This window comes from Aotus nancymaae, unplaced genomic scaffold (genome assembly GCF_030222135.1).
Source record: "Aotus nancymaae isolate 86718 unplaced genomic scaffold, 86718_ANA_hifiasm-v0.15.2.pri h1tg000003l, whole genome shotgun sequence".
NCBI lineage: Eukaryota > Metazoa > Chordata > Mammalia > Primates > Aotidae > Aotus > Aotus nancymaae.
Window position 1 is genome coordinate 31,123,184 of NW_026988414.1, and position 17,071 is coordinate 31,140,254.

The window sequence follows — 17,071 nt, forward strand, 5'->3', positions numbered from 1 at the left end:
TGATATATGCCACAAAGGAACTTCCTGTGTGATGGAAATGGTATCGATATAAGATGTGATATACGTGAGGTGCATCCATTGGTCACGATTTGTGCATTTCAGTGCTATAAATTACACCTTTAAAAACTATAAAATGAGAATAATGATAATCACATGGGTGGAAGTATACAAAGAATGATAATGCTAACAATTGTTGAAGGTGGGTTCTGGGTATATGAGGGTTTATTATACTATTCTGTTTATGTATCATAGATGTAAGTTTTCTAAATGTCACATACCCATCTCCCGTACAACTCATGCTCAATCATCATATCCTTTATGACTTTACCATCTACAACAGAGCTTCTAACACTCCAATTTCAATATTTACCACAGGTTTTCTGACAGCCCAAGAAAAGCTCTAATTCAGCAGCTATTCTAGCCATACAAATACTCCATTTCACAAGCACTCTTCTCTAAGAGCTAAGCTTTAAAAGACATTTCTTATTGAGCACTGTCTTCCCATCTTTCCAGCTTCTTACTGGTACTGTGGTCCTGCTTTTCACTTTGTAGTCTCCATCCCAGATCACTGCCTTACCTACCCAATCTTGGCTGTGTGCTGCAGACGTGGATATTTACTAAGGGCCTCCTATAAATGGTGTGAGAACAAGAACAAAAAAAAAGCAAACGAGGCAAAAGTAAAAAAATTAATACAATAAAAATAGAGATACCTTTTAACCTCTATTTCCTAGGAGAACATTTTTACAATTTGGGTTTCATCTTTTATCTTTCATGAAAGAAACTCCTTGGTCCAAGATTGCCAATGATCCCCTTGTCTTCCAATTCAAGCATAGTTTAGTCCTGGTCTTCTAATACCTTTCTGTAGCTTTTTAAGCTACTGGCCTTGTTTTCCCTCGTAGCTTCTGTCCTCTTCTTGATTTTCTTCCTCTCAGTCCTCTTTCTGCTTCATCCCAAGTTGGGCCTTCTCTTCTTTCTAAATAATAGTGCTGTCCAACAGAACTCTCTTCAGCTCTAAAAATGTTCTACATCTGTGCTGTCCCATATGGTAGTTACCGGTCATATGTGGCTATTGAACATATAAAACAGGGCTAGTATACTTTTAATTTTTTTTTTTTTTTGGAACAGAGTCTTGCTTTGTCACCCAGGCTTGGTGTAATGGTGCAATCTCAGTTCATTGCAGCCTCGACCCCTGGGCTCTAGCCATCCTCCAAGACAGCCTCCTGAATAGCTGGGACCACAGTGCATACCACCATACCCGGTTAATTTTGTTTAAAGACAAGGTCTAACCATGTTGTCCAAGCTGATTTTAAATTTAAATAGCTACATGTGGCCAGTAGCTACTATACCAGAGAATACAACTCTCTCTCATTCATTCTTGTGGCTTCAGTTATCACCTCTATATCCAAAGACTGACTCACAAATTTATACTGAACAAAGTAATCTGGATGAGTTCCACAAGCACCTCAAACTCTAAAATACAATCAATCACCTCCACCATCAACTCCTCCCTTACCTTATTCCAAAAACCTTTACCTACCTATAATATCCTTAGTTCTGTGAACAGAATTCATCATCTAAGTCATCTGAGCTGCAAGTCTTAAGTCATTTTTAACTCTCTATCTCTTATATCTAAGCAGATGTCTATTCCTTTTGACTTTACCTAACTGATATCCCTGCCTCCATTCCACTGTATATAATAACCACCATGTTCCTGCCAGGTATCATGCTTTCAAATGATTAATTTTGTAGCCTTGCTTTTTTCAAATATATTAATGATTCCCCACTGCCCACGAATAAAGTCTAAATTCCCTAGAGTAGCATAGGATTCAACGCTCTACACAATCTGGCCCCAAGCTATCTTTCTAGCCTTGCCTTCCACTTCTACCTCTTAAGCCGCCTACTCTCCAGCCCAAAGGATTCCTTACCTTTCTCCAACGCATCCTGTCATAACATTGTATGCATATCTATGCTCATGCTCTCCTATCCTCCTTAAATATCCTTCTGACTCCTGTTCAAATCCTAACCATCCTTCATGGTTCATTCAAGTTCCACTTCTTACATAACATTTCACAGATTCCCACTGTTCCCCATCAAAGATTAATCTCGATTTTTCTAAATTCCCATTGTACTTTTAAACTGTACTACATTTATAGCAATAGTCAATTTCTACTTTGTTAGAAGTTGGTTATCTGCATTTACTATATCACAAGCTCTTTAAAGATCCATATATTTTAGATATCTTTCTAACCACAAACAGTAAAATGACCAGTATAAATTAGGTACACAAAAAATTATATCTCCTATGATAATTTTATTTAAATTAGAGATCAATTCTTATGTGTAAAAGATTTTCAGTACCTCAAAAGTGGCCTAGGCTCTAAATTATCCATTATCAACAGCACACAAGTGCTTCAGAACACGCAATTCTCCAAATTATCCTAAGTATGAGCCTCCAAATACTGAAAAACGGCCTTCCTATTCTAGTCAAGTACTATCAATCTAGTGAATAAAACTGAAGCTGATCTATTTTGTCTCCTATGAGAATACAGGAGATTTTCTATTTTAAATACAGCATTTTGTATCAACATAGGAGACATATTTCAGGAGCTTGTGGGTTATAACTGATGCAGGTTTGATATGATTCAAGTAAGAGAAGTAACAAATTACTCAATGATAATAACAGCTATCAATCGTTGAACACTTAAGAGTATGTCCGCCACTGTTCAAAGCACTTGACATGTATTATCTCGTTTAGTTTTTATGAAACTCTGGTATTATTATCACTCCCATTTTACATATTGTTTAGAAATTAGGTATAAAATATAGATCAGATATATTTTAATAGTATAACCAAACAAATGGATAAATGATGCACTTGTGATACAGCAATTATATAGAGGTCCTGGTCTAGAAGGCCAAAGATATAGACTTGTTTTAGTTAACTAGATACAACCTCACTGATCTTCAATCTTCCCATTGATCATTACCTATCAGACCAGTTATAAGAATCAAACAAAATAATGGATGTGAAAACAAGCAAGAAGAGCAATGGCCTTGAAGTCAAGGAATCTGGAATCCAGCCTCTGCTCTGACCTCTACTACATGAGACCTTGTGTAAATACAACCTACTGCTTCTTTGAGTCGCATTCACTCTTTAGACAAGCACGGTGTACCTACTTATGTGCCAGATATTCTGCTAGGGTTAGGGATACAGAGTGAACATGACAGACAGGTTCTCCTCTCCTCACAGAACTCATAGCCTAGAGAGGGTTACAGACAAATAAAAAGGCAGTTATAATAGAGTAGGCTAAGTGTTCAGAGAGGGGAGTATACAGGAAAGGCACCTAATATAGACTTCAGAGTCAAGGGATATTTCCCAAAAGAAAATTACTTCCAAGCTAAGATTAAAAGGATAAGAAGGAATTAGTCGGGAAAGGAAATAAAGAGTTTCAGGCAAAAGGAACAAGGTTCAAAGACCTGGGCACAGGGCAAGTGTTAACAGGAGATTCTAGAGGAGTAAAGAGGATTTTTATAAAACATATTGAGAGATCTTTTTGTATAACTTCTTACAACTGCATGTACATCTAAAATTATCTCAATAAAAATTTTAATCAAAGAAAGCATGTATGAGAGTATCTTACATATGAAGAGATGAACTTCAACTGTTTCTGTTACTATTAATACTAATAATTGACTGTGTTAGGTATATTACTATAGAGAGCAAAGTTAGGGTTTTTTGTTTTTTTTTTTTTTTTTAATGAAAATAGGACTAATAAGGACAGCTAATGACCGTATTTCCAAAGTTGCCAAAATTTGGAGAAGCATGATTCGGTACCTTTCACATCTGGTCGATACTGTAGTCCATCATCTTTCTTTCCCAACAAACTAGTATCATCTGTATCTACAAGAGAAAATGGTTTTCAAATTAAGATATACACAATGGTTAAGTCATATCATGATACTCCCAATAATTCCAAATTATTCCAAGTTCTTCTTAACCTCTGTCCACTTATCCTGCTCATGTTGTCTATCATTCTCTAAATGCCTCGAGGCATCCTAGGTGTAAGTGCTATTTGCATGATGAATAGTCAATTTCATCTATACTTCAGCTCCAATGTCACCTCCTTTAAAAACTCTTTCCTATGCAAACTAAAACAACACACTCTGAGAATAAAGGGTTAACCCTTTCTTTCTCTAAAGGACAACTGCTTCAAGACTTACCTTCTCCTGCCGCTGTTTCCCTGGAAACATCAGATTAAGATAAATAGGGAATCTCAGCTGTGTTATGAAACACTTACTATAAAAAATGACCCCTGATTGGAGAACTGCACCTGGACTGAGAAGACTATAAATGAGCCATAACCACGTGTATAGAAGCACAAGCTTCCCAATACTAGTTGGGGAGGCAAAGAAAAGACATAATTAGGTTTGTGGATGAAAAATTACAGAGGGGACTAAGACAAAACTTAAGGATCAATCACTCCAAAAGATGCATTTTAATTAAACTCTCAAGCTTGACTGATAGGGTTTGGGCCTGTGTCCCCACCCAAATCTCATGTCTAATTATAATCCCCAATGTTGGAAGAGGGGCCTTGTGGAAGGTGAGTAGATAGTGGGGGCAGATTTCCCTCTTGCTGTTCTCATAATAGTGAGTGAGTTCTCGTAAGATCTGGTTATTTACAAAAGTGCATGACACCTATCCCTTCGCTTTCTCTTCCTCCTTCTCTGGCCATGTAAGACGTTCCTCTTTCCCATCCACCATGATTGTAAGATTCCTGAGGCCTCTCAGCCATGCTTCTGGTACAGCTTGTGGAACTATAAGCCAATTATACCTCTTTTCTTTACAAATTACCCAGTCTCAGGTAGTTCTTTACAGCAATGTGAGAACAGATTAATACACTGACCAACTGCTCTGAACTTGAAATTCCAAAGAGTACCATTCAAATATGCATCTTTTCTCAGAGAACATAGTCCTTCTCTAAGCTAGTCTTCCCACCCAAGCTCTAAATGCCAACCCATTGGGGTGGGGGGACCATACTTCAAGATAAAGGCTAAACAGGACATCTACCCCCAAGGGATCCCTGTCGGCAAATGGTGTTCCTCTATCATACCCATGCTCAACTCCTACCTCGAAATTGTCTGATGAGCTTCTTGGGTATTAGTTGGTAGTTTAGACCAGAGGTACTGCAATCAACTGTGTAGCGTGTCACAAATAATTTGTTACCAATATAAAGTACAAATTTTGGCTTGCAACCTTTTCCCCTTAGCTCAGATAAAAGCATAATATCCCTTTAATAAGTCTAAAAAGGGAGGAAGTGGGGAACTAGTAAGCAAGAAAGATATACAATTCTAGTCCATGAGAATGCACAAGGCCCACATATGTTACTGAGGAAATGATCCATCTTCTCAGCTCATCTGAGTATTACTGAGGAAAGGAGATTGAGAACCTCTGGCTTTAGAGACTGAATATTTCTAATAGGGGTGGAAAACAAAAACTCCCTTCTTATATAGTATCATGGTTTCTAAGCTAAAACATAAAGCAAGAAGGGCAAAAAGAATTTTAAGCTAAAACCAATAATTTTTCTTTACATTCTCTAACTTCACACCAAAATCTGTAATCGTACGTAATATGTACAGGGAAAAATGACACAGATAATTGGAAAACAAAGGAAACTATTATGTTCTATAAAAAGAGGTTTAACAAATTTACGGCAATAACATAGTTTTACTTTAATTAAAATAAGTTATCTAACTCTTTAACAGCTATTATCATTCCAAATTTGAGATGACCTTAGAACTATAAATAATACTCATAATTTCATGTTAGGATCAGCTAGCAACCAAGAACTAAATAAAAACCAAGAAGCACTGTTTGTGTCTTGAGAAGATGAAAATAATTTTTAAAAAGTCTAAATTAGTAATAAAAATAAATTCTGAAAAATGAAGTAATAAAAGAAAATAAAGCTTCAAGGATTTCTCATTTTACAAATTTGAAATACTACCAAATATACAAATAAGATTATATGCATACAATAATAAAGACAGGTCTCTGAATAAATAAAATGGATTTTACCTGTGCAATGGCCAAGATGCCTTATATCAATTTGCTCTTGCTTTATACAAGATGCTTCTCGAACAAAACAGGGATTATTATAGGAACTCCCATCAGAAGCACACACAGGATTAAAACTGTATCCACTGCAATCTATATTACATACACACCTGTTGGAAAAGACAAAAATTACCTACAGTTTATAACAAAAATATTTCACAATGCTGCAACAGCAATAAAGACCAATTCTTTCTTCTGTTTTCTGTAATAGAAGTCAATATATTGTTTTAAGTCACTGGTGAAAGCTTAAGCAAAGTAAATACCTAAAAAAAATGTATTTTAGGTGAGGATTTAGAGATAATTTCATCAAGATACTATGAATCCAGTGGTTTCTCTAGAATTTTCAAATCTAGATAAAGTAATCAGGAGATGTCAAATATCAATGACATTAATTAAAAAGCAAAATGGCATGGGGAAAGAACACAGAATTATGAGTCAATAGTCATGAATCTAAATTCTACCCCTACTTATTATCAGATTTGTGTCCAAATTCTCCCTCTAAGTCTTAGTTTACTGATCAGTAAAACAGAGGTAATAATAATGGCCAGGCATGGTGGCTCATGCCTGTAATCCCAACACTTTGGGAGGCCAAGGTGGGAGAATCACTTGAGCTCAGGAGTTCAAGACCAGCCTGGGCAACAAAGCAAGACCATATCTCTACAAAAAAATTTAAAAACCTAGCCAGGCATGGTGGTGTGCACCTGTGGTCTCCACTACATGGGAGGCTGAGGCAGGAGGATCGCTTAAGCCTAGGAGGTTGAGGCTGCAGTGAGCCATAATTGCACCACTGTACTTCAGCCTTGGGGACAGAGTGAGACCCTGTTTCAAATAAATAATCTACCTTACCAAATAACTGGAAAGGTTAAAAACTATAATAGATATGAAATACGTAAAACAGAAACCCTCAAAAGTGTTTTCTAGCTACATATCTACCTACGTAACTGAGTGTCCACTGAACACTGAGTGCGATACTACAGAGAAACACTACAGAGAAGGCCAAAGAAGTCCAAAGCAAGGTCACGTCCCCCAAGAATGGTAAAATCTAGTTGGGAATAGAGAAACAAAAATAAAAATATAGAGACTTTCCTGTGTATGGCAACACAGAGGACTAGAAACTTTTACTAACCTTCCTGATAAAAACAACAAAAAAATACTGGACGAACATTTTAAAACGTCCTCTTAAATACATTCATAAGTTGGTAAGAAAGCCAGGAATATTCAGGACAGAAGTTATAGGAACACAGGTACAGAGAAAGGTCAACTGAGCTCTCTAAAGCTGATTTTCACTTTGAAGGCATTTGCCAAACTGGGTAAATGTAATTACCAGTTTTTTGGCTTTTCAGGCCTCATGTGGTTTGGCTGTGTCCAAATTTCATCTTGAATTGTAGCTCCCACAATTCCCATGTGTCATGGGAGGAACTTGGTGGGGGGTGATTGAATTATGGGGGCAGGTCTTTCCTGTGCTGTTCTCATGATAGTGAATGAGTCTCATGAGATATGATGATTTTAAAAATGGGAGTTTCTCTGCATAAGCTCTCATTTTGCCTGCTGCCATCCACGTGAGACACGACTTGCTCCTCCTTGCCTTCCGCCATGATTGTGAGGCCTCTCCAGCCACGTGGAACTGTGAATCCAATTAAACCCTTTCTTTTGCCCGGTCTCGAGTATATCTTTATCAGCAGTATGAAAACAGACTAATACAAGGCTCTGGGAACAGGAGACAAAGAACACTGACCCACCTAAGACAGGGAGTCGGGAGACCCTAGAAAAGTTGGATCTTTAAAATGTACATTTTAAAGATTAAGGAAATTTAAGGAAAATTAGATTGTGATAAGCTCCAAAAGAAGGCAAGAAAGGAGAAAGAAAAAGGAAAAGACAAAAGTATAAAATAACAAAAAAATTAAAATATGTATATCCCTCATCATGAAAGTAAACTGGAAACGAGCTGTCATATTCCAAAGGGACTATTTAAATAATTAAAAAGAAAGGTTGCACCGAGGCCAGGCTCACACCTGTAATCCCAGCATTTTGGGAGGCCAAGGCAGGTGGATCACAAGGTGATGAGTTCGAAACTAGTCTGGCCAAGATGGTGAAACCCCTTCTCTACTAAAAATACAAAAATTAGCCGGGCACAGTGGCAGGCGCCTATAATCCCAGCTACTCAGGAGGCTAAGGCAGGAGAATCGCTTGAACCCGGGAGGCGGAGGTTGCAGTGAGCCAAGATCTCACACTACTGCACTCTAGCCTGGGGAACATAGCCAGAATCCATCTCGAAAAGGAAAAAAAAAAAAAAGTTGTACTGAGCCATAGCTTTGAAAAACAGAAATCATCTCCCCTGAGAACTCAAAGTCACAAGCCAGCCCTCACATAGATAATTACGACTTAAAATACTACTTGGTTGTTTTGAAAAATCTCAAACCCAGAATTAATTCTAAGGGGTCAAGGACTGGAAGAGGCTCTAGGCCAAGCTTATCCAACCCACAGCCCAGGATGGCTTTGACTGCAGCCCAACACAAATCCATAAACTTTCTTAAAACATTATGAGGTTTTCTAGTGGGTTTTTTTTTTCCTTTTAGTTCATCTGCTATCATTAGTTTATTTCATGTGTGGCCCAAGACAATTATTCTTCTTCCAATGTGGCCCAGGGAAGCCAAAAGATTGGACACCTCTGCTGTAGGCAAATGACAGAAGCAAATGCAATCTTCTCTGAAGAAACTCAATTTTATCCTAGAACTCAATGATTTTCCACAGATACAGTTCTGAGAAAAATAAGCAGCTCAGCCCACAGAGACACATTCAGTCACATACCCGCAACAGAAAGATAAAATACCATAATGAGGAGAACAATTCAATTTTTAAAAGAACCAAACAGAACTTCCAGAAATAAACAATGTATTACTAGATATAAGAAACACGGCCGGGCGCGGTGGCTCACGCCTGTAATCCCAGCACTTTGGGAGGCCAAGGTGGGTGGATCACGAGGTCAAGAGATCGAGACCATCCTGGTCAACACGGTGAAACCCCCTCTCTACTAAAAATACAAAAAATTAGCTGGGCATGGTGGCGCGTGCCTGTAATCCCAGCTACTCAGGAGGCTGAGGCAGGAGAATTGCCTGAACCCAGGAGGCGGAGGTTGCGGTGAGCTGAGATTGCGCCATTGCACTCCAGCCTGGGTAACAAGAGCGAAACTCCGCCTCAAAAAAAAAAAAAAAAAGAAAGAAACACAACAGGCAGGTTTAACAGCAGATTTGAGAAACCAAGGGAGAGTTAGAGAATTGGAAGACAGGTCAGAGGAAAGTAACCAGACCACAGCAGATAGTCAAAGACATGGTACACATTTGAAAAAGAGACGTGGAAGAATCAGAAGACAGTCAAAGACATGGTGCATATTTTATAAAGAGACATGGAGGAGTCAGAAGATCAGACAAAAATCTGATTAGCATTCCAGGAGTTAAGAAAATGAGGCAGGAAAATATTCTCAGCAACTTCTCTTCAAACTTTCTAAAACTAAAAAAGATACTTATCTAAATATCCAAGAAGCCCAATGAATCCCAAACAGGATTACTAAAAATGGATCCACATACTGAAATATCATTGTGGAATTTTATAACAAGAGAAAGAATATTTTAAAAGCAGCCAGGAAGAATAGAAAGATTACCTTCAGAGAGTAAGAATAAGAAGGAAAACTGACTTTTCAAAAGCAATACTGAAGTTAAATTGTTTATAGCTAAAAGTAAAATAGTACCTGCTATGTGCTAAGGCAGAACAGAATTCTATTTAAGAGAAATCTTTTCAGAATAAGGGTAAAATAAAAGTAACTTGGAAGGAGTAAACACTTGTAAAATATGTCACCTGCTCACTGTCAGTAAAACAAATTCTAAAGGAGCAGAAAAATGATCCTTTAAAGAAAGTCTGAGATGCAAACACAAATGAAGAACAAAGGTCTAAATACATGGGTAATGTTAACAAAACACCAGTCATGTAAGAACAACAGTGCTCTATGTGGTTAAATTTTTTTAAGCTGGAAATTAAAATACATGATGATAATGATAGCACACAAGTTAAGAGGAATTGAAATTCAAGTATTTAAGGAGAACAGTGACATTAAGAAGATTTAGATTGTGGTAAGCTCCAAAAGAAGGCAAGAAAGGAGAAAGAAAAAGGAAAAGCAAGACAAAAGTACAAAATCAGAAAAAAATTAAAATAGCTCAGTATTTATATTTAAGTAGACTAAATTTTCCAGTTAAATAACAAAGGTAGTTAGGCTAGATAAAAATACAAAAGCCAGCTGTATGTTGCTTGTAAGATACATGTTAAAATGATGATACCAAAAGTTGAAAATAATAGGAGAGTAAAAGAGATGTATCACTCTTGGTATAGAAGAAACCTGGTATTGTTATATTTAATATCAGATATAAAAGACTTTAGGGCAAAAAGGATTATAGGAAATAAAGAAAGTCCCTTCATAATAATAAAAATATTTTACTAAGCAGGATAATATAATAATTCTAAACATTTTAAGATAGTCTTAAAATCTATAAAGTGAAAACTGATAAAACCACAATAAGAAATTGCCAAATCTGACCAGGCACGGTGGTTCACGCCTGTAATCCTAGCACTTTGGGAGGCTGAGGTGGGCGGGTCATGAGGTCAGGAATTTGAGACCAGCCTGGCCAACATAGTGAAACTCTGCCTCTACTAAAAATACAAAAAATTAGCTGGGTGTGGTTTCAGGCACCTACAATCCCAGCTACTTGGTAGGCTGAGGCAAGAGAATCATTTGAACCCAGGAGGCGGAGGTTGCAGTGAGCCAAGACTGGGCCACTACACTCCAGCCTGGGTGACAGTATGAGACTGTCTGAAAAAGAAGAAATTGCCAAATCCACCATGATAGATTTTAACATACCTCTCTCAGAAACTCATATACCAAGCAGATAAATATCAGCAAAATTGAAATCTTTACAGTTAAGATGACTCGATGCTGGGATTTGCTTTAAATACTTCCCAAAAAAGGTAAGGAAGGAAGAAAAGATGTAACAGAATTAGACTTCTGAAGATGAATAAATGGGGAGGGGTCCACCATTTTTCTCCTCTTTTGTTTGAAGATTTCCTTTATTCATGACGAATTAAAAACCTAAATGTGAAAGTTAAAAACTATTAAAGATTTAGGAGAACAAATGTAAGACTGAGAAATCTGAAATAAGGAATGCCCCATAAAGAGAATAAGAAGACAAGCTACGAACAAAAAGATAATTATAGCCCATATAATCAACAAAGAAGTAGTATCCAGAATACATAAATACAAATCAATTTTTTTAAAAATATATGTAATCAATGAGAAAGGGGAGCAAATAAATAAATAGAAATAACAGAGGAAACATACAAGAACATATGTGAAAAGATATTCAACCTCATTAAGAATCAGAAAAACTAAAATTAAAATCACAATGAGATACCATCCACACTCACAAAATTGGCAAAAATCAGAAACAAGGACAAAACCCAAGTACTGGCAAGGATAAGGAGCTAAGGAAATTCTCATACTCTGCTGGTGGGAAAGCTTACCAGGACAGCAACTTTGGAAAACAGGTATTCTGATGAAAAACTAGATTTGCACATGCTCAACAATTTCACTACTAGGCAAGGCCTTGAAAATCTCCTACATATAGGCTGGGCACGATGGCTCATGCTTGTAATCCTAGCACTTTGGGAGGCCGAGGCGGGCAGATCACTTGAGATCAGGAGTTCAAGACCAGCCTGGCCAACAAAATGAAACCCTATCTCTACTAAAAATATAAAAATCAGCCAGGCATGGTGGCAGGTCCCTGTAATCCAGCTACTCAAGAGGCTGTGAGGCATGAGAATCACTTGAACCTGGGAGGTCGAGGTTGCAGTGAGTGGAGATTGAGCCACTGCACTCCAGCCTGGATGACAGAGCAAGCAAGACTCTGTCTCAAAAAAAAAAAAAAAAAAAGAGAAAAAAATCTCCTATACATGTATATTAGAAAATGTGTAAGAATATTCACAGCAGTATTATTCATGAGAACAAAAGACTAGAAAAATCAAAATGTCCAACAGTAAAATGGACTGTAAAAGAATGTGGTACAGGCAAACAATCAAATTCAACAAGCAGTGAAACTGAATTAACTACAGCTAATGTGCATCAACATAAACGAATCTCAAAAACATAATGCTATGCAAAAGACGATCAAGAAGAATACATACAGCATGATTCCATTTATACAAAATACAAAAGTAATCTAAAGCCAGATTATAGATTATTAAGGGATCTATCACATGTGATAAAACTATAAAGAAAGCAAGGGAATAATTTCTGCAAAATGCAGTATACCATGTGGCTGAGAGAAAGATGCAATTAGAGAGGGACGTGGGGGGGCCCCTGAAGTACAGTCAGCCTTCTATATCCTCAGGGCTGACTGCAGGACTTTGAGCATCCTTGGATTTTGGTATCTGTCGGGGGTATCAGACCAGTTTTCCACAAATACTGACAAATGACTGTTCTGCTAAAATTCTGTTTCTTGCCTTGGGAGGTAGATTCACAAAAGCTCATTTCATTTTTGCACATTAAACCGAATGTGTAAGTTTTAGCTTTCATACACTTATGAATACATATTTTAAAATTTAAAAATTAAGGCAGCCGAAAACAATTTTAAATTCATAAGAATATTCACTAAAGTCAAAAAATATATATTGTACCAAAAATTTAATTTCTGGAAAACAAGAGGTGAAAGAACCAACTAATGTATTGGAAAGTTAGCTAATCACAGAAAGTGAGTTCAGGTAAAAGTTTTGGATAAGAAAAGGGCACAGATGTCGTGGCGTTGGTGGTATAGTGGTTAGCGTAGCTGCCTTCCAAGAAAGGGGCACAGACAAATGCAGAGAATAACAATCTACTATGCATGGGTGAAAACATGCACAAATATTTAGTCATAATATCTCTGTATCTAAACAAATACTGAAAGAATGTCATGCTGAAAAGGACTTTAGAAACCCATCTATTCTAATATTCCACTCAGTGCAGGGCTCCTCTCAGCAGTATTTGTGACCTTATTGTTACATTGCCCCTTCCAGAGCATTTGCAGCCATAGACAGCTTACTATCTCACCAAGGCAGTACATCTCATGGGTGAGTAGCTATTACCTGGGCTGAGCCCCAAACATGCATCCTAATTAATTTCCACCCACTGACTCTAACTCTGGTCTGTCAATCTACATGTAACAAATGCAAAATATCATTTAAATGTTCAAAGATAACGGCCGGGCGCGGTGGCTCAAGCCTGTAATCCCAGCACTTTGGGAGGCCGAGGCGGGTGGATCACGAGGTCAAGAGATCGAGACCATCCTGGTCAACATGGTGAAACCCCGTCTCTACTAATACAAAAAATTAGCTGGGCATGGTGGCGCGTGCCTGTAATCCCAGCTACTCAGGAGGCTGAGGCAGGAGAATTGCCTGAACCCAGGAGGCGGAGGTTGCGGTGAGCCGAGATCGCGCCATTGCACTCCAGCCTGGGTAACGAGCGAAACTCCGTCTCAAAAAAAAAAAAAAAAAAAATGTTCAAAGATAATCATCATATTGCATATAAGTTTTCACCTCAAGTTTATTGAATGATTCCTTATTTGTTATAGTATCCAAACCTCCCCATCATCCTGATCTCCCTCCAAATTCAGTATGTCATAATATGAGGCCAAGAACAAAACAAGGACTACAATAGAGAGAAGCTATTACCTTAACTGTTCTGGACACTATGCTTACATAACACAGGCATGATTGCATTAACTTTTCTGGTAACCACATCAAACTTTAGACACATACTCAAGTTCTTAATATACTCAACTCTGTAGGTATGGCCTGCAAAACATGTGACCACTATTGTCTGGAACCCAGGGTTAGGACTTCACATTTATCTCTAATATTTTAGATTATCTATCTCAGCATGCTGAAATCTTTTGGACTCTAATTTATCATACAACATCTCTTCTAGATTGACATATTCATAATGTTGACAAGTCATCAATAAAAGCACTGATTAGAACAGGATAAAGAGAGCCATGTGTCATATCCTAAGAAACCTACTACCTTCCATGTTTATAGAAAAATTAATCCATTACTGAACATCTTTTAAGGAAAGTTGTTAAGCAGCTAGAATTGCAGCTATCATCTGACCTGACTTCCTATGTCATGTATACCAAGCCAGATTGATGATTATCTTGCTTAGGTTCATATAAGCTACAATTAAGGCTCAGCTCTGGTACCATAATCTTATTACACTATCAAAAAAGAAAATGAGGTTAGCTTTAGCATGCTCTTACTAACAATCTCAGCTTGCACTCAGAAACAAAGTTAATGAAACAGAAGACTTAAAAGAAATGTAATGGTAAAAGGTCACTGAGGCTCAAAGATCGTGGCTTCCCCATTACCAAAGTTAGTGACAATGCTTTTTATGTTAAACAAATGTACAAAGACTTTTCCCATTACTTAAATAAAACTTGAGGTATTAAATTAATTTTGAAACCTCCCTGCTCAATTTTCCAAGGAAAGGTCACATTTCTCCTCATTTTTTTCGTTCCCAGTTTCTCTTCCTCAAGGCTCAGCATAAAGGGGAAAAAAATCACACAACAACCACTTTCATTTAACAATTTTCTGAGCCCTACAATATGATGCAAGGTTTGCATAAAAACTGCCAGGATATTATCCCTAGAAATGGGCTTTCAAAAATTCAATCTATTTTTTCTACTAAAGAACAGCATTTCTGATTCTCTCAATAGGGTCTTGATATACACATACCGTTAGTTTTACTTTTGAAATAAATGACACACTTCTAGTACTAATAAACATAGCCTGATCTATATACACACTGCTACATTTTAGAGAGCCCATGCTCATTTCCACAGAAGATATTGTCTTTTAATATATAGAAATAAAACAAGGTTTTTAAAATACCCTCCAAATTCCAAATTGCTATATTAAATGTCAAATCTAAATATGTATTTGTCTTTAAAGGAGTAATACAATCATAACAATATTTGAGAATGACTATTCTCATGGCTATGGGTAAGCTGCAGTGAAATAACATGAGACTAGCAGAATAAAGAGGGTCAAATCAGGCAGAGAAGACAAAATTAATTTCAAAGAGCAATCTGGTAAAGTTAACAATCTTTTTAGTTGTTTTGTTTTGTTTTCGAGATAAAGTCTCACTGTGTCATTCAGGCTGGAGTGCAGTGGCATGATCTCAGCTCACTGCAACCTCCACCTCCCAGGTCCAAGCCCGTCTCAGCCTCCCAAGTAGCTAGGATTACAAGCACGTGCCATCACACCCAGCTAATTTTTGTATTTTTGGCAGAGGCAGGGTTTCGTCATGTTGTCCAAGCTGGTCTCGAACTCCTGGCCTCAAATGATCCCCCTCCTTGGCCTCCCAAAGTGCTGGGGTTACAGGTGTGAGTCACCACGCCCAGCCTCGTTAGATTTTCTGGTAAATTCCTATTAGTAAAGGAAAATGAAAGACAGGTAATAAAAGGGATGATCCAAAAAAGGGAAGTGCCTCTTTCCTTTCAATATGCCCCAAGGAATAAGAAATATTTATAAATGATATGAATTAAGTAATTAAGGAAAGGGATAAAGACAACGCCTTCACTAAGCAAAACCGATTTCTTGATTCATGGAGAACACGGTTCGAAAACACAAAGGTGAAAAAAATGGAGAAGTAACGAAAAATAAAAGGAATTAAGAAACAAGGGGGGGAAGTACAGCTCAACCTAGAATAAAGGCACTATTTGCTGTCACTTTACCATATATTAAAAATATATAGAGATGGATGGTTTAAAGCAGGGATCAATCCTGGCAATTACAGCAGTGGGTCAATCCAGACCTATGCCTGTTTTTGCACACCCAGAAGCTAAAAATGGTTTTCACATTTTTAAAGAGTTAGTTATGGTGAAGACCACATGTGACCTGGTAAACCTGATATAATTACCATCTAGCCCTTTACAAAAAATTTTGCCCACCGCAGTCTAAACAATGAAAGTGGGCAAACCTGGGATGGCAATAAAATAGAAATGGCGGTTAATGGAAGACAATGTCAGCAACATAGCAAAATACCATACCAGTCCAGTAAGAAACAAGTAATCACTTGTTTAACAAGTGCCATTGTTTATAGTGGGCATTGCAGCTCGACCAGGAAATGCCTTGATCAAATGTATGAAAAAGACAGTGCTCCTCAGTGGGATGGTACCACTGCTTCTAAGACTAAAAACTGTGAAAACAATCGCTGCTGTTTTCGATGGCATACAAAGAAAGAAAATTAAATTATCATCTCAAGTAAAGTCCAGCTCAGTGAAACAATGAGCAAAGGAGGAAAATATTAGATTACAGAGGCCACGGATACTACTGATTATAGTGATTACAGCTGTCTTCAGACTGGCAAGCGTAGCAGAGGTCATGACGCCCAAAGCACAGAAGCGTGTACGCAAATGAATAGAAATCACTCTTTAGTAAATATGCTAAATTCAAAGCATTTAATTACATTTACTCTGCACCTACTGTGTGGGTAATGGTCACATTTGCCTCATCTAACCCTGACAACTATAAATTATCAGTAAGGAAATTGAATATGAAGGAAATCTAAAAGCCCCAGATCAAAAAACTAGTGAGGGGCTGAGACCAGTGTTTTCTCTGTTCATTACAGCTGTTATACCAAATAAATGTCTAAGAATGGAAACTGCCATATGAAAAGGCATTTTCCACGTTTATCATAAAATTTTTCATTAAACTCTACCACATCCACTTCTAACACTTCCACTTTTCTTTCTAACACACCAGAGATACTCCTGCCTCAAGGCCTTCTCTCTTCCTGAAACACTCTTCCACAGACAGCCTCCTGATTCCATCCCTTCCCTCAATGTTTTTTCTCAAATCTTAAAAGAATAAAAAATAAAGCTAAAC

The 17,071-nt window shown here is 37.5% G+C and overlaps 1 protein-coding gene across 1 annotated transcript in view; it reads right to left on the reverse strand.

Moving 5' to 3' along the window:
- The window catches only part of TMEFF1 (transmembrane protein with EGF like and two follistatin like domains 1), a 94,475-nt gene that overhangs the window by 23,745 nt on the left and 53,659 nt on the right, over nucleotides 1-17,071 (reverse strand). The window contains exons 6-7 of the mRNA XM_064379468.1: nucleotides 6,074-6,222; nucleotides 3,836-3,901 (exon numbers count right to left, since the gene is read on the reverse strand). Of these exons, the coding sequence (XP_064235538.1) occupies nucleotides 3,836-3,901; nucleotides 6,074-6,222 (215 nt within the window). The remainder of the gene's footprint in view (nucleotides 1-3,835; nucleotides 3,902-6,073; nucleotides 6,223-17,071) is intronic.